Here is a 23,929-nt window from a genome sequence, read left to right as displayed (position 1 = left end):
CCCCCCTAACCTACCAAGCCCCCAGTCAGCTACCCCCCCTAACCTACCAAGCCCCCAACCAGCTACCCCCCAACCTACCAAGCCCCCAGTCAGCTACCCCCCCAACCTACCAAGCCCCCAACCGGCTACCCCCCCATCCTACCAAGCCCCCAACCAGCTACCCCCCAACCAGCTACCCCCCCAACCAGCTAACCCCCCAACCTACCAAGCCCCCAGTCAGCTACCCCCCCAACCTACCAAGCCCCCAACCAGCTACCCCGCCTAACCTACCAAGTCCCCCAACCAGCTACCCCGCCTAACCTACCAAGCCCCCAACCAGCTACCCCCCAATCCTACCAAGCCCCCAACCAGCTACCCCCCATCCTACCAAGCCCCCAGTCAGCTACCCCCCAATCCTACCAAGCCCCCAACCAGCTACCCCCATCCTACCAAGCCCCCAGTCAGCTACCCCCCCAACCTACCAAGCCCCCAACCAGCTACCCCCCCAACCTACCAAGCCCCCAACCAGCTACCCCCCATCCTACCAAGCCCCCAGTCAGCTACCCCCCCAACCTACCAAGCCCCCAACCAGCTACCCCCCTAACCTACCAAGCCCCCAGTCAGCTACCCCCCAACCTACCAAGCCCCCAACCAGCTACCCCCCTAACCTACCAAGCCCCCAGTCAGCTACCCCCCCAACCTACCAAGCCCCCAACCAGCTACCCCCCCAACCTACCAAGCCCCCAGTCAGCTACCCCCCAACCTACCAAGCCCCCAACCAGCTACCCCCCTAACCTACCAAGCCCCCAGTCAGCTACCCCCCCAACCTACCACCCACCAGTATTATTATATTATTTCACTTAGTATTATTATTATTATTGTAATATTGTTTCATTCACTTCTCTGTGACCTACATTGTTGAAGCTCCGAGTGGAAGAATTTCACCTACCCTGCAATTACATCATGTCATACACTCTTGATTTGAAATATTATGGTATGTAAAGTCTATGACATGAAAGACAAAAGACAGAGAGAGAGAGAGAGAGACACTCACCACTGGTTTACTGACAGTGTTCAACAGACAGAGAGAGAGAGAGAGAGAGAGAGAGAGACACTCACCACTGGTTTACTGACAGTGTTCAACAGACAAGAGAGAGAGAGAGAGAGAGAGAGAGAGACACTCACCACTGGTTTACTGACAGTGTTCAACAGACAGAGAGAGAGAGAGAGAGAGAGAGAGAGAGAGAGACACTCACCACTGGTTTACTGACAGTGTTCAACAGAGCCTGTAGGAGCAGGGCCTCTTCATCCATGTCTAGAAGGGGAGACCAGAGAAGAAATTACGATATCAAGTTATGCAATTTATTATGCACCAAAAAAACAGATTCATCATATGTCGTATGTTAATCCCAGGGCAACAGGCAGGTCATTAATGTACAGTTAAAACTCTTCTCTGTCCTGGAACCCCAACGGTGGGACCAGCTTCCCCCTTGATGCAAGGACAGCAGAGTCACTACCCACTAGCACTGACTTAGATGATAACTTTGTTATTGAGGGAAAACATGTACTTACTACGACTGTGATGTGGTTGTCTCACCTAGCCATCTTAAGACGAAAGCACTAAGTCACTCTGGATAAGAGAGTCTGCTAAAATGACACTAAGCTACAGGACTGTTTTGCTAGCACAGACTGTGGAATATGTTCAGGGATTCTTCCGATGGCATTGAGGAGTACAACACATCAGTCACTGGCTTCATCAATAAGTGCATCGATGACGTCGTCCCCACAGTGACTGTAAGTACATACCCCAACCAGAAGCAATGGATTACAGGCAACATCCACACTGAGTTAAAAGGGTAGAGCTGCCGCTTTCAAGGAGCGGGACTCTAACCCGGAAGCTTATAAGAAATCTCGCTATGCCCTCCGACGAAGCGTCAAACAGGCAAAGCGTCAATCCAGGACTAAGATTGAATCGTACCTCACCGTGTCGGATGTGGCAGGACTTGCAAACTATTACAGACTACAAAGGGAAGCACAGCCGCGAGCTGCCCAATGACACGCTTCGAGGCAAGTAACTCTGAAACATGCATGAGAGCATCAGCTGTTCCGGACGACTGTGTGATCACGCTCTCCGTAGCCGATGTGGGCAAGACAGATTACCAGGACGTGTACTCTAAGCACACGCTGACCAACTGGCAAGTGTCCACGCTGACATTTTCAACCTCTCCCTGTCTGAGTCTGTAATACCAACCTGTTTCAAGCAGACCACCATAGTCCCTGTGCCCAAGAACACTAAGGTAACCTGTCTAAATGACTACCAACCCGTAGCACTCACATCTGTAGCCATTAAGTGCTTTGAAAGGCTGGTCATGGCTCACACCACCCATTCCAATTGGCATACTGCCCCCAACAGATCCACAGATAATGCAATCTCTATGGCACTCAACACCGCCCTTTCCCACCTGGACAAACGGAACACCTACAGTTGGAGTGGGAAGTTTACATACACCTTAGCCAAATACATTTAAACTCCGTTTTTAATCCTAGTAAACATTCCCTGTCTTAGGTCAGTTAGGATCACCACTTTATTTTTTAGAGTGTGAAATGTCAGAATAAAAGTAGAGAGAATTATTTATTTCAGCTTTTATTTCTTTCTTTCATCACATTCCCAGTGAGTCAGAAGCTTACATAAACTCAATTAGTGTTTGGTAGCATTGCCTTTAAATTGTTTAACTTGGGTCAATCGTTTCGGGTAGCCTTCCACAAGCTTCCCACAACAAGTTGGGTGAATTTTGGCCCATTCCTCCTGACAGAGCTGGTGTAACTGAGTCAGGTTTGTAGGCCTCCTTGCTCGCACACGCTTTTCAGTTCTACCCACAAAAATTCCGTAGGATTGAGGTCAGGGCTTTGTGACGCCCACTCCAATACCTTGACTTTGTTGTCCTTAAGCCATTTTGCCACAACTTTGAGTGTTGGTGACAACTGCCCCGGGGTGACACCTGCCCCGGGGTGACACCTGCCCCGGGGTGACACCTGCCCCGGGGTGATACCTGCCCTGGGGTAACCAGGGGATCTGGGGTAACCAGGGGATCTGGGGTAACCAGGGGATCTGGGGTGACCAGGGGATCTGGGGTAACCAGGGGATCTGGGGTAACCAGGGGATCTGGGGTAACCAGGGGTAACCAGGGGTACCCAGGGGATCTGGGGTAACCAGGGGATCTGGGGTAACCAGGGGATCTGGGGTAACCAGGGGTAACCAGGGGATCTGGTTACTCACTGACACATTGCGTTCGGTTTAGAAAGGATCTCATATAAAAAATAAATGACATCAAAGTATTCTATTCTATTCAATCTACTTCAATAATGTCTAATTATTAATTACGCTCCTAATAATGTTTTGGCCTAATAGTAATACGACAAAATGCCCTCCCAGGGACTCTCATTTCCACCAGAGAGTAACGGCTTAATGTGATTGGACGTTCATTATTTGACTAGGCTACCTGTATTTAACATTGTGTTGTTATTTCGCTGAACACTAGATGGTTTAATTTTATTTTCTGGCAGTGAAACAAGGCTACTCAGGCAAGAAAAATAAACGTTTTAAAAATTGAGAATCACATTTTTATTTGGCGAGTTTGAGAATACCTGGTGTAATGGAATGCATTTCCTTGTGTGGTAGGCTTTGTGGATTTTTTACTTATGTAGGCGTCATAACCTGTCATAGAATAAGGCAATATAAGTCACAACAGGTCTAAATATACGGTGCATTACCATAAAAGGCCTGATTGGTGGAGTGCTGCAGAGATGGTTGTCCATCTGGAAGGTTCTCCCATCTCCACAGAGGAAATCTGGAGCTCTGTCAGAGTGACCATCCGGTTCTTGGTCACCTCCCTGACCAAGGCCCGGTTTGCCCTCCTTATGTAACAGTATAGCTTCCGTCCCTCTCCTTGCCCCAACCTGGGCTTGAACCAGGGACCCTCTGCGCACATCAACAACTGACACCTACGAATCATCGTTACCCATCGCGCCACAAAAGCCGAGGTCCTTGCAGAGCAAAGGGGAACAACTACTTCAAGGTCTCAGAGCGAGTGACGTCACCCGATTGAAACGCTATTAGCGCTCACCACCGCTAACTAACTAGCTAGCCGTTTCACATCGGTTACACTTACCTCCAGGTTCTTTCTCCATGCCCGTCTGCTTGGCGGTGGTGCTGGTCTGTCCCTGTCCCAGTTCAGCCTCCTGCCCCTTCCCTCCTCCAACCACCCCATTGTAGATACTGTCCATGGAGGGGGGGCTGCTTCGACTCTTCTGTGGCGAGGGAGGGGGACTGTCCTTCATCTGAACACCTCCTCCTCCACCTCCTCCTCCTCTCTCTCCCCCTTGCCGCTCCTTGAGCTTCTTCTGCAGACGCTCGTAGGTCTTGCTGGCCCTTTCGTCGCGGTGGACGAACGGCGGCGGGCGCCCGTGTGGGGAGTGAGAATCTGCTGAGACTTAGAGAAGATCAGAGAGACTTAGACACACAGAGAGAGACACACACAGAGAGAGACACACAGAGAGAGAGACACACAGAGAGAGAGACACACAGAGAGACACACAGAGAGACACACAGAGAGAGAGACACACAGAGAGAGACACACACAGAGAGAGACACACACAGAGAGAGACACACACAGAGAGAGACACACACAGAGACACACACAGAGACACACACAGAGACACACACAGAGACACACACAGAGACACACACAGAGACACACACAGAGAGACACACAGAGAGACACACAGAACAGGTATGTACAGACACACACAGAGCCTTCAGAAAGTGTTCATACCCCTTGACTTACTCCACATAATGCGTTACAGCCTGAATTGAAAATGTATTCAATTGAGATTTGTCTTGAGTCAATAAGTATTCAACTCCTTTGTTAAGCCTAAATAAGTCCAGGAGTAAACATGTGCTTAACAAGTCACATAATAAATTGTTTGGACTCTGTATTCAATAATAGTGTTTAACATGATTTTTTTAATGACTACCTCATCTCTGTACCCCCACACATATAATTATCTGTGAGGTCCCTCAGTCGAGCAGTGAATTTTAAACACAGATTCAACCAAAAAGACCAGGGGAGTTTCCCAATGCCTCGCAAAGAAGGGCATCTATTGGTAGATGGGTAAAAATAAAAAAGCAGATATTGAATATCCCTTTGAGCATGGTGAAGTTATTAATTACACTTTGGATGGTGTATCAATACACCCAGTCACTACAAAGATACAGGGGTCCTTCCTAACTCAGTTGCCAGAGAGGAAGGAAACCGCTCAGGGATTTCAACACGAGGCCAACGGTCACTTTAAAACAGTTAGAGTTTAATGGCTGTGATGGGAGAAAACTGAGGATGGATCAACAACATTGTAGTTACTCCACAATACTAACCTAAACGACAGAGCGAAAAGAAGGAAGCCTCTACAGAATACAAATATTCAACAGCAAAAAAATACATCCTGTTTGCAATAAGGCACCAAAGTAATACTGCAAAAAATGTGGCTTAGAAATTAACTTTTTGTCCTTAAGACAAAGTGTCATGTTTGGGACAACACAACACATTACTGAGAACATAGTGGCCTCCATCATTCTTAAATGAAACAAGTTTGGAACCACCAAGACTCTTCCTAGGGCTGGCTGCCCGGCCAAACTGAGCAATCGGGGGACAAGGGCTTTGGTCAGGGAGGTGACCAAGAATCCAATGGTCACTCTGACAGAGCTCCAGCGTTCCTCTGTGGAGATGGGAGAACCTTCCAGAAGAACAACCATCTCCTCAGCACTCCACCAATCAGGCCTTTATGGTAGAGTGGCCAGACGGAAGCCACTCCTCAGTAAAAGGCACATGACAGCCCGCTTGGAGTTTCCCAAAAGGCACCTAAAGACTCTCAGACCATGAGAAACAAGATTCTCTGGTCTGATGAAACCAAGATTGAACTCTTTGGCCTGAATGCCAAGCGTCACATCTGGAGGAAACCTGGCACCATTCCTACGGTGAAGCATGGTGGTGGCAGCATCATGCTGTGGGGATGTTTTTCAGAGGCAGGGACTGGGAGAATAGTCAGGATTGAGGCAAAGATGAACAGAGCGAAGTACAGAGAGATCCTTGATGAAAACCTGCTCCAGAGATCTCAGGACCTCAGACTGGGGCGAAGGTTCACCTTCCAACAGGACAACGACCTTAAGCACACAGCCAAGACAATGCAGGAGTGGCTTCAGGACAAGTCTCTGAATGTCCTTGAGTGGCCCAGCCAGAGCCCGGACTTGAACCCGATCGAACATCTCTGGAGAGACCTGAAAATAGCTGTGCAGCGACGCTCCCCATCCAACCTGACAGAGCTTGAGAGGGATCTGCAGAGAAGAATGGGAGAAACTCCCCAAATACAGGTGTGCCAAGCTTGTAGCATCATACCCAAGAAGACTCAAGACTGTAATCACTGCCAAAGGTGCTTCAACAAAGTACTGAGTAAATAGTCTGAATACTAATGTAAATGTCACATTTCATAATTGTTTTTTATTTTATAAATTTGCCAAAATTTCAAAAAACCTGTTTTTGCTTTGTCATTATGGGGTGTTGATTGATGAAGAGAAAATTTTAGAATAAGGCTGTAACATAAAATGTGGAAAAAGTCAAGGGGTCTGAATATTTTATGAATGCTCGGTATGTAGTGTATAGTGCATACTATGTAGTGTATAGTGCATACTATGTAGTGCAAACTATGTAGTATGTAGTGTACACTATGTAGTGTATACTATGTAGTGTGTAGCGTATACTATGTAGTGCATACTATGTAGTGTATACTATGTAGTGCGTAGTGTATACTATGTAGTGCATACTATGTAGTGTGTAGTGTATACTATGTAGTGCATACTATGTAGTGTATACTATGTAGTGCGTAGTGTATACTATGTACTGCATACTATGTAGTGTATACTATGTAGTGCGTAGTACATACTATGTAGTGTATACTATGTAGTGCGTAGTGTATACCATGTAGTGCGTAGTGTATACTATGTACTGCATACTATGTAGTGTATACTATGTAATGCGTAGTACATACTATGTATTGCATACTATGTAGTGCATACTATGTAGTGCATACTATGTAGTGTATATACTCACCCTGCTCTGAGTAAATGTGTGCTGGGTGGTACTGTGGTATATACTGGGAGCTCATGTCCCCCACGCCACCCGCCATGCCTGTGTAGAGGTGGGGTGGGGGGGGCAACATGGCGGGGTGGGGCATGAAGGCGGGCAGGTGGGCGTGGGGTGGAGGAGGGGCGTGGTGCAGGGGGGAGTGGCCCCCAGGGTGGAACTCTGGCTGCTGAGGTAACACCAGAACACGACGGACTCCATTCTCCTCTATGATCTGATGGACGGAGAGGGAGGGAGGGGTAGGGGGGAGAGAGGGGGGAGGGGAGAGAGAGGTAGGGAGAGAGAGGGAGAGAGGGAGGGAGGGAGAGAGGTAGGAGGAGAGAGAGAGGGAGGGGAGAGAGAGGTAGGGGAGGGAGAGAGAGGGAGGGGAGGGAGAGAGAGGGAGAGAGAGGGAGAGAGAGGTAGGGGAGGGAGAGAGAGGGAGGGGAGGGAGAGAGAGGGAGAGAGAGGGAGAGAGAGGTAGGGGAGGGAGAGGGAGGGAGGGAGAGAGAGGGAGAGAGAGGGAGAGAGAGGGAGAGAGAGGGAGGGAGAGGGAGGGAGAGGGAGGTAGGGGAGGGAGAGAGGTAGGAGGAGAGAGAGAGAGAGGTAGGGGAGGGAGAGAGAGGGAGGGAGAGAGAGGGAGAGAGAGAGAGGGAGAGAGAGGTAGGGGAGGGAGAGAGGTAGGAGGAGAGAGGGAGAGAGAGGTAGGGAGAGAGAGAGGTAGGGGGAGGTAGGGAGAGGTAGGAGGAGAGAGAGAGGTAGGAGGAGAGAGAGAGAGGGAGAGAGAGGTAGGGGAGGGAGAGGGAGGGAGGGAGAGAGAGGGAGAGAGAGGGAGAGAGAGGGAGGGAGAGGGAGGTAGGGGAGGGAGAGAGGTAGGAGGAGAGAGAGAGAGAGGTAGGGGAGGGAGAGAGAGGGAGGGAGAGAGAGGGAGAGAGAGAGAGGGAGAGTGAGGTAGGGGAGGGAGAGAGGTAGGAGGAGAGAGGGAGAGAGAGGTAGGGAGAGAGAGAGGTAGGGGGGAGGTAGGGAGAGGTAGGAGGAGAGAGAGAGGTAGGAGGAGAGAGAGAGGTAGGAGGAGAGAGAGAGGTAGGAGGAGAGAGAGAGGTAGGGAGAGAGAGGTAGGGAGGAGAGAGAGAGAGGTAGGGGGAGAGAGAGAGAGGTAGGGGGAGAGAGAGGGGTAGGGGGAGAGAGAGGGGTAGGGGGAGAGAGAGGTAGGGAGAGAGAGAGAGGGAGGGAGGGGTAGGGGGGAGAGAGAGGTAGGGGAGGGAGAGAGAGGGAGGGAGGTAGGGGGAGAGAGGTAGGGAGGGAGAGAGAGAGAGGTAGGGGAGGGAGGGTAGGGGGAGAGAGGGAGGGAGGAGAGAGAGAGAGGGAGGGGAGAGAGAGAGAGGAGGGGAGGGAGAGAGAGAGGGAGGGGTAGGGGAGGGAGAGAGAGGGAGAGAGAGGTAGGGGAGGGAGAGGGAGGGAGGGAGAGAGAGGGAGAGAGAGGGAGAGAGAGGGAGGGAGAGGGAGGTAGGGGAGGGAGAGAGGTAGGAGGAGAGAGAGAGAGGTAGGGGAGGGAGAGAGAGGGAGGGAGAGAGAGGGAGAGAGAGAGAGGGAGAGTGAGGTAGGGGAGGGAGAGAGGTAGGAGGAGAGAGGGAGAGAGAGGTAGGGAGAGAGAGAGGTAGGGGGAGGTAGGGAGAGGTAGGAGGAGAGAGAGAGGTAGGAGGAGAGAGAGAGGTAGGAGGAGAGAGAGAGGTAGGAGGAGAGAGAGAGGTAGGGAGAGAGAGGTAGGGAGGAGAGAGAGAGAGGTAGGGGGGAGAGAGAGAGAGGTAGGGGGAGAGAGAGGGGTAGGGGGGAGAGAGAGGGGTAGGGGGAGAGAGAGGTAGGGAGAGAGAGAGAGGGAGGGAGGGGTAGGGGGAGAGAGAGGTAGGGGAGGGAGAGAGAGGGAGGGAGGGGTAGGGGGGAGAGAGGTAGGGAGGGGAGAGAGAGAGAGGTAGGGGGAGGGAGGGGTAGGGGGGAGAGAGGTAGGGAGGGGAGAGAGAGAGAGGTAGGGGGAGGGAGGGGTAGGGGGGAGAGAGGGAGGGAGGGAGAGAGAGAGAGGGAGGGGAGAGAGAGAGGAGGGGAGGGAGAGAGAGAGGGAGGGGTAGGGGAGGGAGAGAGGTAGGAGGAGAGAGGTAGGGGAGGGGAGAGAGAGAGAGGTAGGGAGGGGGAGAGAGAGAGGTAGGGGAGGGAGAGAGAGGGAGGGAGAGAGAGGGAGGGAGAGAGAGGTAGGGGAGGGAGAGAGGTAGGAGGAGAGAGGGAGAGAGAGGGAGAGAGGGGTAGGGAGAGGTAGGGAGAGGTAGGAGGAGAGAGAGAGGTAGGTGGAGAGAGAGAGGTAGGAGGAGAGAGAGAGGTAGGAGGAGAGAGAGAGGTAGGAGGAGAGAGAGAGGTAGGAGGAGAGAGAGAGGTAGGGAGAGAGAGAGGTAGGGAGAGAGAGAGGTAGGGAGAGAGAGAGGTAGGGAGAGAGAGAGGTAGGGAGAGAGAGAGGTAGGGAGAGAGAGAGGTAGGGAGAGAGAGGTAGGGAGAGAGAGGTAGGGAGAGAGAGGTAGGGAGAGAGAGGTAGGGAGAGAGAGGTAGGGAGAGAGAGGTAGGGAGAGAGAGGTAGGGGGGAGAGGTAGGGGGGAGAGAGAGAGAGGTAGGGGGGAGAGAGAGAGGTAGGGGGGAGAGAGAGAGGTAGGGGGAGAGAGAGAGGTAGGGGGAGAGAGAGAGGTAGGGGAGAGAGAGAGAGGTAGGGGGAGAGAGAGAGGTAGGGAGGTAGGAGGAGAGAGAGAGGTAGGGGGGAGAGAGAGAGAGGTAGGAGGAGAGAGGTAGGGGGGAGAGAGGTAGGGGGGAGAGAGAGAGGTAGGGGGAGAGAGAGAGAGAGGTAGGGGGAGAGAGAGAGAGGTAGGTAGGGGGGAGAGAGAGAGGTAGGGGGAGAGAGAGAGGTAGGGGGAGAGAGAGAGGTAGGGGGGAGAGAGAGGTAGGGGGGAGAGAGAGAGGTAGGGGGGGGAGAGAGAGAGGTAGGGGGGGGAGAGAGAGAGGTAGGGGGGAGAGAGAGGTAGGGGGGAGAGAGAGAGAGGTAGGGGGGAGAGAGAGAGAGGTAGGGGGGAGAGAGAGAGAGGTAGGGGGGGAGAGAGAGAGAGGTAGGGGGGAGAGAGAGAGAGGTAGGGGGGAGAGAGAGAGAGGTAGGGGGGAGAGAGAGAGGTAGGGGGGGAGAGAGAGAGGTAGGGGGGAGAGAGAGAGGTAGGGGGGAGAGAGAGAGGTAGGGGGGAGAGAGAGAGAGGTAGAGAGAGAGGTAGGGGGAGAGGGAGAGAGGTAGGGGGGAGAGAGAGAGAGGTAGGGGGAGAGAGAGAGAGGTAGGGGGAGAGAGAGAGAGGTAGGGGGAGAGAGAGAGGTAGGGGGAGAGAGAGAGAGGTAGGGGGGGAGAGAGAGAGGTAGGGGGAGAGAGAGAGAGGTAGGGGAGAGAGAGAGGTAGGGGGAGAGAGAGAGGTAGGGGGGAGAGAGAGAGGTAGGGGGAGAGAGAGAGGTAGGGGGAGAGAGAGAGGTAGGGGGGGAGAGAGAGGTAGGGGGGGAAAGAGGTAGGGGGGAGAGAGAGGTAGGGGGGGGAGAGAGGTAGGGGGGAGAGAGGTAGGGGGGAGAGAGGTAGGGGGGAGAGAGGTAGGGGGAGAGAGAGAGGTAGGGGGGAGAGAGAGGTAGGGGGAGAGAGAGGTAGGGGGGAGAGAGAGGTAGGGGGGAGAGAGAGAGGTAGGGGGAGAGAGAGAGGTAGGGGGGAGAGAGAGGTAGGGGGGGGGAAAGAGGTAGGGGGAGAGAGAGGTAGGGGGGGAGAGAGGTAGGGGGGAGAGAGGTAGGGGGAGAGAGGTAGGGGGGAGAGAGGTAGGGGGAGAGAGAGGTAGGGGGAGAGAGAGAGGTAGGGGGGAGAGAGAGGTAGGGGGGAGAGAGAGGTAGGGGGGAGAGAGAGAGAGGTAGGGGGGAGAGAGAGAGGTAGGGGGAGAGAGAGAGGTAGGGGGGAGAGAGAGAGGTAGGGGGGGAGAGAGAGGTAGGGGGGAGAGAGAGGTAGGGGGGAGAGACAGCGATGGGGAGGGAGAGAGAGCAATGGGGAGAGAAAGAGGGGGAGAGAAAGAGGGGGAGAGAAAGAGGGGGAGAGAAAGAGGGGGAAAGAAAGAGGGGGAGAGAAAGAGGGGGAAAGAAAGAGGGGGAAAGAAAGAGGGAGAGAGAGAGGGAGAGAGAGAGGGAGAGAGAGAGAGAAAACAACTATTATTATTGGTAACCTCTGTATATGATCTGAGACAACAGGCTGCTAGGGGTTACAAATGCTTGATTCTGTCTGAGGAAGTGGAGCGATTCGGACATGAAATCAGGAGGCCAAAATCAGACTGAAAGGAGAACCTTCAGCATCTACAGAACCTTCAGAGAGTATTCATACCCGTTGTCGCATTCCACATGTTGTGTTACAGCCTGAATTCAAAATGGATTACATTTATTTTTTTTCCTCACCCATCAACACACATTAACCCATAGTGACAAATTGAAAACATGTTTTTTTTTTTTTTATTCTTGCAATGTCTTGAAAATGAAATACAGGAATGTCATTTACATAAGCATTCATACACCTGGAGTCAATACATGTTAGAATCAACTTTGGCAGCGATTACAGCTGTGAGTCTTTCTGGGTAAGTCTAAGAGCGTCGTACATCTGGATTATACAATATTTGTACATTATTCTTTTAAAAATACTTCAAGATCTGTCAGGTTGGTTGTTGATCATTGCTAGACAGCCATTGTTCAAGTCTTGCCATAGATTTTGAAGCCAATTTAAGTCAAAACTGTAAGGAACATTCAATGTCCTCTTTCTAAGCAACTCTGGTGTAGATTTGGCCTTGTTTTTTAGGTTATTGTCCTGCTGAAAGGTGAATTAATCTCCCAGTGTCTGGTGGAAAGCAGCCTGAACCACGTTTTTCCTCTAGGATTTTGCCTGTGCTTAGCTCTATTCCGTTTATTTTTATCCTAAAAAAACTCCCTAGTTCTTGCCGATGACAAGCATACCCATAACATGATGCAGCCACCACCGTGCTTGAAAATATGGAGGCAGTTACTCAGTGATGTGTTGTGCTGGATTTGCTCCAAACATAAGGCTTTGTATTCAGGACAAAAATATATAATTTTATTTTAGTGACTTATTGCAAACAGGATGCATGTTTTGGAATATATATATTTGTTCTGTACAGGTTTCCTTCTTTTCACTCTGTCCTTTAGCATTCTGGAGTAACTACACTGTTGATGATCCATCTTTAGTTTCCTCCTGTACACGCTCCCGAGTAGCGCAGCAGTCTAAGACACTGCATCTCAGTGCAAGAGGCGTCACTATAGTCCCTGGTTCGAATCCAGGCTGTATACACATCCGGCCGTGATTGGGAGTCCCATAAGGCAGAGCACAATTGGCCCAGTGTCATCCGGGTTTGGCTGGGGGTAGGCCGTCATTGTAAATAATAATTTGTTCTTAACTGTCTTGCCTAGGTAAACCTCTCTTGGGTAGGGGGGGCAGTATTTTCACGGCCGGATGAAAAACGTACCCAAATTAAACGGCCTACTACTCGGGCCCAGGAACTAGAATATACATATTATTAGTAGATTTGGATAGAAAACACTGACATTTCTAAAACTGTTTGAATGATGTCTGTGAGTATAACGGAACTCATATGGCAGGCAAAAACCTGAGAAAAATCCAACCAGGAAGTGGGAAATCTGGTTCTTGTAGTCTTTTCAAGTCATTGCCTATCTAACACACAGTGACTTAGAGTTCATTTTGTACTTCCTAAGGCTTCCACTAGATGTCAACAGTCTTTAGAACCTTGTTTCAGGCTTTTGCAGTGAACAGAGAGCGAACAAGAAGGCCGGGAAGTTGGTGACTCAGAAAATGACATGAGTTTTGTGGCGCGCGTTCACATGAAGTATCTGTGTTCCAAAACGTTTTTCAAGATATTGGAATCATCCGGTTGGAATATTATTGAAGTTTTATGTTAAAAAGGCCCTAAATATTGATGCTATACAACGTTTGACATGTTTCAACGAACGCAAATATATATTTTTTTTTTTACTTTTTGTCGTGAAATTTTGGGCGCGCTTCCTACATTTGGAGTAGCTTACTGAACGCGCAAACAACAAGGAGTTATTTGGACATAAATTATGAACTTTATCGAAAAAAACAACATTTATTGTGGACCTGGGATTCCTGGAAGTGCCTTCTGATGAAGATCAAAGGTAAGTGAATATTTATAATGCTATTTATGATTTTAGATGACTCCAAAATGGCGGGTATCTGTATTGCCTGGTGTATGTTTCTGCCGTACTCAGATTATTGCAAAGTGTGCTTTCCCCGTGAAGCTTTTTTGAAATCTGTCACAGCGGTTGCATAAAGGAGATGTTCATCTACAATTCTTAGAATAACAGTTTAATATTTTATCAACGTTTATGGTGAGTATTTTTGTAAATTGTTGTGCTGATTCACCGGCAGTATTGGAGGCAAAATATTTTCTGAACATCACGGGCCAATGTAAAATGCTGTTTTTGGATATAAATATGAACTTTATCGAACAAAACATACATGTATTGTGTAACATTGAGTCCTAGGAGTGTCATCTGATGAAGATCGTCAAAGGTTAGTGCTTAATTTTATCTGTATTTCTGGTATTTGTGACCCCTCTCCTGCTTGGAAAATGGCTGTGTGGTTTTTCTTGTGTTGTACCTGTCCTAATATAATCTAACTTTATGCTTTCGCCATAAAGCCTTTTTGAAATCGGACAATGTGGTTACATTAAGGAGAAGTGTACCTTTAAAATGGTGTAAAATAGTCGTATGTTTGAGAACTTTGAATTATGACATTTTGTTGTTTTGAATTTGGCGCACTGATTTTTCACTGGCTGTTGAATAGTGTGAACCCTGGGTCTGCCCCAAGAGAGGTTAAATAAATATATATTTTTTTATAAATAAAAAAAACAGTAACTGTTTTAAAGTGACCGTTGGCCTCATGGTGAAATCCCTGAGCGGTTTCCTTCCTCTCCGGCAACTGAGTTAGGAAGGACGCCTGTATCTTTGTAGTGACTGGGTGTATCGATACACCATCCAAAGTGTAATTAATAACTTCACCATGCTCAAAGGGATATTCAATATCTGCTTTTTATATATTCCGGGTTTTTTTATCTACCAATTCACTGCTCGATTGACCTTACAGATAACTGTATGTGTGGGGTACGGAGATGTTAAACACTATTATTGTACACAGTGAGTCCATGCAAGTTATCGTGTGACTTGAGCAAACTGTGACTCCTGAATTTTAAGCTTGCCATAACAAAAGGGCTTGAATACTTATCGACTTACACATTTCTATAAACCAGATTCCACTTCCACGGGGTATTGTGTGTAGGCCAGTGACAAAGAAAATCTCAATTTAATACATTTTAAATTCAGGCTGTATCGTAACAAAATGTGGATGCGGTCAAGGGGTCTGAATACTTTCTGAAGGCACTGTACCTTACAAAGGTCAAATCAAATTTAAATTGTAGGTGTGTGTTTGTGTGTCCACGAGACAGGAAGCGGGGGAGCATACCTGTGAAACAGGAAGAGGGGGGAGCATACCTATGAAACAGGAAGCAGGGGAGCATACCTATGAAACAGGAAGAGGGGGGAGCATACCTATGAAACAGGAAGCGGGGGAGCATACCTGTCAAACAGGGGAGCATACCTGTGAAACAGGAAGCAGGGGAGCATACCTATGAAACAGGAAGCAGGGGAGCATACCTGTGAAACAGGAAGCGGGGGAGCATACCTATGAAACAGGAAGCAGGGGAGCATACCTATGAAACAGGAAGCGGGGGAGCATACCTGTGAAACAGGAAGCGGGTGAGCATACCTGTGAAACAGGAAGCGGGGGAGCATACCTGTGAAACAGGAAGCAGGGGAGCATACCTATGAAACAGGAAGCAGGGGAGCATACCTATGAAACAGGAAGCGGGGGAGCATACCTATGAAACAGGAAGAGGGGGGAGCATACCTATGAAACAGGAAGAGGGGGGAGCATACCTATGAAACAGGAAGCGGGGGAGCATACCTGTGAAACGTATCCAGGAGGCACATATATTGGAGGCACTGAACCATTAGGCGACATCATGGGAACCTGAGCAGGACCTACAGAGGAAGAGGAACACATCAACAACGATTAAAACATTTGTGCATTTAAATTTTTTTTTTTTTTTTTTTAAATCCAGGCAAAAGTTGATGTCAACTTGCATATGTAATAAAAAGGCAGACATATTTAGCATTTCATTTTTGTTCAATAGAGAATTTTCTAACAATGTCAATGTGGCCGCAGCCTCAACCAATGGCGAGTCTCCTCAGTCAATATCAATGTCTCCTTGGACAGCGTATCGATGTACATCAGCGCAATTTTTCTAAAATCAATCCCGTTTCAAAAAACTGACGCTCTCAGATAAAACTAAGCAGAACGGACAAGTTTACAAGAAGTTCTGAGGAATAACAACGATCCTGCTGTGTCTGAGGTGCTTACGGATTCATCCCAAAGCCGGAATCCTCATGTAGGGCACTAGCTAGGTAATAGGGAGTCATTTGGGATGTACAGAACCACAGCTAGCAGAAACTGACAGCTCAGCAGATTGGAAGAGAGAGATAGAGAGATAGAGAGACAGAGAGAGAGAGAGAGAGAGGCAGAGAGAGAGAGAGGCAGAGAGAGAGAGAGACAGAGAGAGAGAGAGACAGAGACAGAGAGAGAGAGACAGAGACAGAGAGAGACAGAGAGACAGAGACAGAGAGAGGCTCTGGATAAGAGCGTCTGCTAAATGACTAAAATGTAAATGTAAAATGTAGAGACAGAGAGAGAGAGAGACAGAGACAGAGACAGAGAGAGAGACAGAGAGAGAGAGACAGAGAGAGAGAGAGACAGAGAGACAGAGAGACAGAGAGAGGGGGAGAAAGGGGGGGGGAGAGAGAGAGAGAAAGGGAGAGAGAGAGGGAGAAGGAGAGAGGGGAGAGAGGGAGAGAAAGGGAGAAGGAGAGAGGGGGAGAGAGAGAACGAGAGAGAGAGAGAAGGAGAGAGGGGAGAGAAAGGGAGAAGGAGAGAGAGAGAGAGAGAGAACGAGAGAGAGAGAGAAGGAGAGAGGGGAGAGAAAGGGAGAAGGAGAGAGAACGAGAGAGAGAACGAGAGAGAGAGAGAAGGAGAGAGGGGAGAGAAAGGGAGAAGGAGAGAGAACAGAGAGAGAGAGAGAGAGAGAGAGAGAGAGAGAGAGAGAGAGAGAGAGAGAGAGAGAGAGAGAGAGAGAGAGAGAGAGAGAGAGAGAGAGCGCACTGCCTAGCTGGCACTTTCTTTAACACATTCCTCCACTGTGAACGCAGGAGATAAACATGAGAACCAAAGTCCACCACACGTAAACACACAGTGAACACACAATCACACAGGAGCGCAGTGAACACACACAAATACACACACTAACCTCCCGACTGTTCTGGCGACAGAGCGTTTCTGTTCATATTGAACTTAGAGAAGGTAGACGGAGAAAGACAGGTAAAATAGTAGTCTTTTAGTTAGGCTTAAGAGGCCCTCGTACAGACAGGCAAGTACTGTGCTATTCTATACACGCCCCCCCCCACACTCCTCTGAGTGGTCGGAACAGGCCCCTCCTACCAGTTGTGGAAGAACACATCAGCAGTCAGGACGAAGAACACTTCCGTGTTATGTCTCCTGATCTATTCAGGACAAACTTCCGTGTTATGTCTCCTGATCTATTCAGGACAAACTTCCGTGTTATGTCTCCTGATCTATTCAGGACAAACTTCCGTGTTATGTCTCCTGATCTATTCAGGACAAACTTCCGTGTTATGTCTCCTGATCTATTCAGGACAAACTTCCGTGTTATGTCTCCTGATCTATTCAGGACAAACTTCCGTGTTATGTCTCCTGATCTATTCAGGACAAACTTCCGTGTTATGTCTCCTGATCTATTCAGGACAAACTTCCGTGTTATGTCTCCTGATCTATTCAGGACAAACTTCCGTGTTATGTCTCCTGATCTATTCAGGACAAACTTCCGTGTTATGTCTCCTGATCTATTCAGGACAATTTGTAAGTCGCTCTGGATAAGAGCGTCTGCTAAATGACTTAAATGTAAAATGTAAACTCCCGTGTTATGTCTCCTGATCTTTTGAATGGGCTTGACTATTGTTTAATCTAATTCATGAAAACGATGTACATTTCAGCGATTAAAATTACTTTTGATTATTTTTCCTATCGATCTATGAAACTTAGAAATCATCTAAATTAGAAATGAAATTAGAAATTAAACATTAAATGAGGATGTATTGATAATAAGTTAATACTTGGTGGAAGCAACTTGCAGCCATCAGAGCGCTTCATCCATTTGAATATGATTCTACCAACCTTGCACAATTCTACGAGCAACATACACTGAGTGTACAAAACATTAAGAACACCTGTTATTTCCGTGACGTAGACTGACCAGGTGAAAGTTATGATCCCTTATTGATGTCACTTATTAAATTCACTTCAAATCAGTGTAGATGAAGTGGAGGATGACGGGTTAAAGAAGGATTTTTAAACCTTGAGACCATTGAGACATGGATTGTGTATGTGTACCATTGAGACGGTGAACGGGCAAGACTAAATATTTAAGTGCCTGTGAACAGGGTGTGGTAGTAGGTACCAGGCACACCGGTTTGAGTCAACAACTGCAACGCTGCTGGGTTTTTCACACTCAACAGTTTCTCGTGTGTATCAAGAACGGTCCACCACCCAAAGGACATCCAGCCAACTTGAGTCAACACGGGGGGGTTCAACTGGAGTCAACACGGGGGGTTCAACTGGAGTCAACACGGGGGGGTTCAACTGGAGTCAACACGGGGGGGTTCAACTGGAGTCAACACGGGGGGTTCAACTGGAGTCAACACGGGGGGGTTCAACTGGAGTCAACACGGGGGGTTCAACTGGAGTCAACACGGGGGGTTCAACTGGAGTCAACACGGGGGGTTCAACTGGAGTCAACATGGGGGGTTCAACTGGAGTCAACACGGGGGGTTCAACTGGAGTCAACACGGGGGGGTTCAACTGGAGTCAACACGGGGGGGTTCAACTGGAGTCAACACGGGGGGTTCAACTGGAGTCAACACGGGGGGGTTCAACTGGAGTCAACACGGGGGGTTCAACATGGGGGGTTCAACTGGAGTCAACATGGGGGGTTCAACTGGAGTCAACACGGGGGGGTTCAACTGGAGTCAACACGGGGGGGTTCAACTGGAGTCAACACGGGGGGGTTCAACTGGAGTCAACATGGGGGGTTCAACTGGAGTCAGGGCCTAAAATGTACATTTTGGTCCATCTACCAGCCACTCAGATGTATTATTTCCATTACCAACAAAACAGAAGAGCGTGCTTTGTAATGTTTCTAAAACAATACATGTATTACAAGTAAGAAGTCATGTGTTTTTTTTAATTGTCCTGTTTTGTGACTGAGTCTTATAACCAAAAAATAAATGTTCACCTGCCCCTTTAAGGGCGGGAGATTACCGTGGCAATGCAACTCGAGTCATGTTTGTGCAGGAATGTCACGTCCGCAAGTTTTCCTACAAATTTGTGCTACTTTGAAAACGATGTCGCAGGTGAAAAATGTATTGGTCACGGGTTTTTGGGTTACTTCTAATTTGCACCGCTGCCGCCGTGGCATTTTCTCAACAAACAAAAACAAAAAAATATATGTATATATATACACTTCACTGTGACCTGCTGCTGACTATCAAGCAGTGAGGCAGCCTGTTGCTTAGTGAGTGAGTGAGTGAGTGAGTGGTGGGGAGGGCCAGAGGGTGGGTGGGTGGTGAGTGAGCGCTGCAGCAGGCAGCGGAGTCACGTGACGTGAGAGGAGAGACAGCAGCACCCGTATGTCATGACAACTTTTTTTTTTATTTTTTTTTTTGTTACCAGATAAAAAGGTAGGTCTATTTCGGATTGTCATTGCAGAGATTATTTCCAAATCTTTTTTTATTTTACATATAACATTAATAAACTAAAACTGATGGACGTCAAGAAATAACAGCGTCATGAAAACAAGTTCAGCTGCTCCAGAGACCATTCGATAGGAGATGGTTTAAACTGCATACTAATGTCCACTTTGCTTATGGAAAACCATAGCAAGTAAAGGATTTACGCAGGTGTATAAAAAAAGCGAGCACACAGCCATGCAATCTCCATAGACAAACATTGGAAGTAGAATGGCCCCGTAACTGAAGAGCTCGGTGACTTTCAACGTGGCACCGTCACAGGATGCCACCTTTCCAACAAGTCAGTTCGTCAAATTTCTGCCCTGCTAAAGCTGCCCCCCGGGGTCAACTGTAAGTGTTGATATTGTGAAGTGGAAATATCTAGGAGCAACAACGGCTCAGCCGTGAAGTGGTAGGCCACACAAGCTCACAGAACGGGACCCCCGAGTGATGAAGCGTGTTAAAATTGTCTGTCCCCAGTTGTAACACTCACTACAGAGTTCCAAACTGCCTCAGGAAGCAACTTCAGCACAAGAACTGTTTCTTCGAGAGCTTCATGAAATGGGTTTCCGTGGCCAAGCAGCCGCACACAAGCCTAAGATCACCATGCGCAATGCCAAGCGTCGGCTGGAGTGGTGTAAAGCTCAACGCCATTAGACTCAGGAGCAGTGGAAATGCAGTTTCTGGAGTGATGAATCACGCTTCACCATCTGGCAGTTCGACGGACGAATCTGGGTTTGGCAGATGCCAGGAGATCGCTACCTGCCTCAATGCATAGTGCCAACTGTAATGGTTGGTGGAGGAGGAATAATGGTCTGGGGCTGTTTTTCATGGTTCGGGTCTCTTAGTTCCAGCGAAGGGAAATCTTAACGCTACAGCATACAATAACATTCTAGACGATTCTGTGCTTCCAACTTTGTGGCATCAGTTTGGGGAAGGCCCTTTCCTGTTTCAGCATGACAATGCCCCCGTGCACAAAGCGAGATCCATACAGAAATAGTTTGTCGAGATGGGTGTGGAATAACTTGATTAGCCTGACCTCAACCCCATTAAACACCTTTGGGATGAATTGGAACGCCGACTGCGAGCCAGGCCTAATCGCCCAACATCAGTCTTCCCGACCTCACTAATGGAAGCAAGTCCCCTGCAGCAATGTTCCAACATCTAGTGGAAAGCCTTCCCAGAAGAGAGGAGGCTGTTATAGCAGCAAAGGGAGGAACCAACTCCATATTAATGCCCATGACAGCAGGTGTCCGCATACATTTGGTCATGTAGCATATGTTGAAATGTCTATATCACTGGTATCTTGTGTAACCTACCTGCAGCTGGCAAAAGGATTTAATAAATATCCTATAACTTCAGTTTATTGTTGTTGTAGCCTTGTTATTATTATGCAATTATTAATGGCCATGTTTAGTTAATGAAAATGTGAAGTTATCAATTGTGATCACGGGTCCCAGTTCAATCGCCAATCAGCTGTTATTAGAATGCATTAGACAGGCTGCAGGGTTTTATTTCGTTTTTTTAAACACTGGCAGTTGTTTACAAGCATAGGCCTATTCAGTTCATATCCATATTATTAATATTTGATTCAGTGATTGAAATTACAACCCAATCCTCAGTAGCCTATTCCACCAGGGCAACAGAAGAACTTCTTAGCTCAAATGAGTCTGTCAATATGAACTAAGCAAGCTTCTAAATCATTCATTTCACTACTTGCCTAGGTTACTGTAGGCTATCTGATGGAGGCCTATCAGGCTATAGGTTACCTGCATGTAAGCTAACCAAACCATGGCAAAGTTTAATTACAATCAGAGACACAGATTTTAGTCAGTAGGACACGTCTATGCCTATTAAAATGACAAGTCAATCTAATCTCACAAATAGGTCATTTATAAAAAAGGACTGTAGTAATAACATCACAATTGCCAGAAAATTGCCATTCTTAAGTTCATCACAAGTGTTTCTTGCACAGAGAATTTGAGATTCTCTGTCATCCCTCAAACTCTCCTGTCAGTACACATCTATAGTTATGCACATGCAGATAAGGGATATACACTGCTCCAAAAAATAAAGGGAACACTAAAATAACACATCCTAGATCTGAATGAATGAAATAATCTTATTAAATACTTTTTTCTTTACATAGTTGAATGTGCTGACAACAAAATCACACAAAAATAATCAATGGAAATCCAATTTATCAACCCATGGAGGTCTGGATTTGGAGTCACACTCAAAATTAAAGTGGAAAACCACACTACAGGCTGATCCAACTTTGATGTAATGTCCTTAAAACAAGTCAAAATGAGGCTCAGTAGTGTGTGTGGCCTCCACGTGCCTGTATGACCTCCCTACAACGCCTGGGCATGCTCCTGATGAGGTGACGGATGGTCTCCTGAGGGATCTCCTCCCAGACCTGGACTAAAGCACCCGCCAACTCCTGGACAGTCTGTGGTGCAACGTGGCGTTGGTGGATGGAGCGAGACATGATGTCCCAGATGTGCTCAATTGGATCCAGGTCTGGGGAACGGGCGGGCCAGTCAATAGCATCAATGTCTTCCTCTTGCAGGAACTGCTGACACACTCCAGCCACATGAGGTCTAGCATTGTCTTGCATTAGGAGGAATCCAGGGCCAACCGCACCAGCATATGGTCTCACAAGGGGTCTGAGGATCTCATCTCAGTACCTAATGGCAGTCAGGCTACCTCTGGCAAGCACATGGAGGGCTGTGCGGCCCCCCAAAGAAATGCCACCCCACACCATGACTGACCCACCGCCAAACCGGTCATGCTGGAGGATGTTGCAGGCAGCAGAACGTTCTCCACGGCGTCTCCAGACTCTGTCACGTCTGTCACATGTGCTCAGTGTGAACCTGCTTTCATCTGTGAAGAGCACAGGGCACCAGTGGCGAATTTGCCAATCTTGATGTTCTCTGGCAAATGCCAAACGTCCTGCACGGTGTTGGGCTGTAAGCACAACCCCCACCTGTGGACGTCGGGCCCCATACCACCCTCATGGAGTCTGTTTCTTACCGTTTGAGCAGACACATGCACATTTGTGGCCTGCTGGAGGTCATTTTGCAGGGCTCTGGCAGTGCTCCTCCTGCTCCTCCTTGCACAAAGGCGGAGGTAGCGGTCCTGCTGCTGGGTTGTTGCCCTTCTACGGCCTCCTCCACGTCTCCTGATGTACTGGCCTGTCTCATGGTAGCGCCTCCATGCTCTGGACACTACGCTGACAGACACAGCAAACCTTCTTGCCACAGCTCGCGTTGATGTGCCATCCTGGATGAGCTGCACTACCTGAGCCACTTGTGTGGGTTGTAGACTCCGTCTCATGCTACCACTAGAGTGAAAGCACCGCCAGCATTCAAAAGTGACCAAAACATCAGCCAGGAAGCATAGGAACTGAGAAGTGGTCTGTGGTTCCCACCTGCAGAACCACTCCTTTATTGGGGGTGTCTTGCTAATTGCCTATAATTTCCACCTGTTGTCTATTCCATTTGCACAACAGCATGTGAAATTTATTGTCAATCAGTGTTGCTTCCTAAGTGGACAGTTTGATTTCACAGAAGTGTGATTGACTTGGAGTTACATTGTGTTGTTTAAGTGTTCCCTTTATTGTTTTGAGCAGTGTATTTACAATAATAAACTATGTGGTTTGAGCCCAGAATGCTGATTAACTGAAAGCCGTGGTATTTCAGACCGTATTGAACGTGTATGACAAAAACATTTTTTTTTACTGTTCTAATTACTTCGATAACCAGTTTGCGGCATATGGCCAACATATCACGGCTAATGGCTGTATCCACGTTGTGTCGTGCGTAAGAACAGCCTTTAGGCGTGGTGTATTGGCCATACACCACACCTCCCCAGGCCTTACTGCTTAATCATAGCCGTAAAAACGAGTTAAATCGACATCCATTGACGTAAAATGATCTGGCGAGTTTAATGAGGGTGAATTATAAAATTTCTCTTGCGACCTATTTAAATTCCTTTAAGTCACGTTAACGCTCAATAAATATTGTTTTAAATGGAAAACCATATTTAGCTTCTTAGAAATTACGTTAATATTCCTTCTTAATGCGCGATAAAGTTATGGGAAAAGGGTTTATTGGCTAAATGTGGCAACTCATGCTGTGAACATATTTGGGGGGCTAGTTTTCATGCCTTGTGGGCGGGTTTTGAGTGGTGATTTTTGCTAGACCTGGCAACCCTGTGTTTGTGAGATTGAGTCTGACTAGTAGAAGCGGCATCTTCTCTTCCCAAGCAGTTGAAACTCAAACATTAAAAAACAACCTAGCATGTTAAATGTATACTGAACAAAAATATAAAATGCAACATGCAACAATTTCAAAGATTTTACTGAGTTACAGTTCATAGAAAGAAATCCGTTAAATTAAATTAATTAATTAGGGTCCTAAGGGCATAGCCATGGGTGGGCCTGGGAGGGCATAGGCCCACCCACAAAATAGCTTAATTACAGACAGAAATACTCCTCAGCACCCCCCATCCCCCGACGATCCCGCAGGTGAAGAAGCCGGATGTGGAGGTCCTGGGTTGGCATGGTTACATGTGGTCTGTGGTTGTGAAGCCGGTTGGATGTCCTGCCAAATTCTCTAAAAACGAAGTTGGAGGCGGCTTATGGTTAAGAAATGAACATTAAATTATATGGCAACAGCTCTGGTGGATATTTCTGCAGTCAGCACGCCAGTTGGACACTCCCTCAA

General features: G+C 48.0%; 1 protein-coding gene across 7 annotated transcripts in view; it reads right to left on the bottom strand.

Annotated features, from left to right (window-relative positions):
- fndc3a (fibronectin type III domain containing 3A) overlaps window positions 1–23,929 on the bottom strand; it is a 187,963-nt gene that overhangs the window by 69,284 nt on the left and 94,750 nt on the right. For 3 of the 7 annotated variants that reach the window (XM_045704129.1, XM_045704130.1, XM_045704127.1), the window contains 4 exons: window positions 15,250–15,326; window positions 7,140–7,386; window positions 4,149–4,469; window positions 1,236–1,294 (listed from right to left, as the gene is read on the bottom strand). In XM_045704129.1, the coding sequence (XP_045560085.1) occupies window positions 1,236–1,294; window positions 4,149–4,469; window positions 7,140–7,386; window positions 15,250–15,326 (704 nt within the window). Of the gene's footprint in view, window positions 1–1,235; window positions 1,295–4,148; window positions 4,470–7,139; window positions 7,387–15,249; window positions 15,327–15,491; window positions 15,513–15,705; window positions 15,862–16,645; window positions 16,802–23,929 lie in introns of those variants that run through there. The other 4 variants (XM_045704131.1, XM_045704133.1, XM_045704134.1 and 1 more) reach the window with 4 other exon arrangements.

Source organism: Salmo salar, chromosome ssa20, assembly GCF_905237065.1.
Source record: "Salmo salar chromosome ssa20, Ssal_v3.1, whole genome shotgun sequence".
In the NCBI taxonomy this organism is placed as follows: Eukaryota; Metazoa; Chordata; class Actinopteri; order Salmoniformes; family Salmonidae; genus Salmo; species Salmo salar.
Note: the sequence above shows the minus strand (reverse complement) of the source record. Positions and strands in the feature narration are given on the sequence as shown.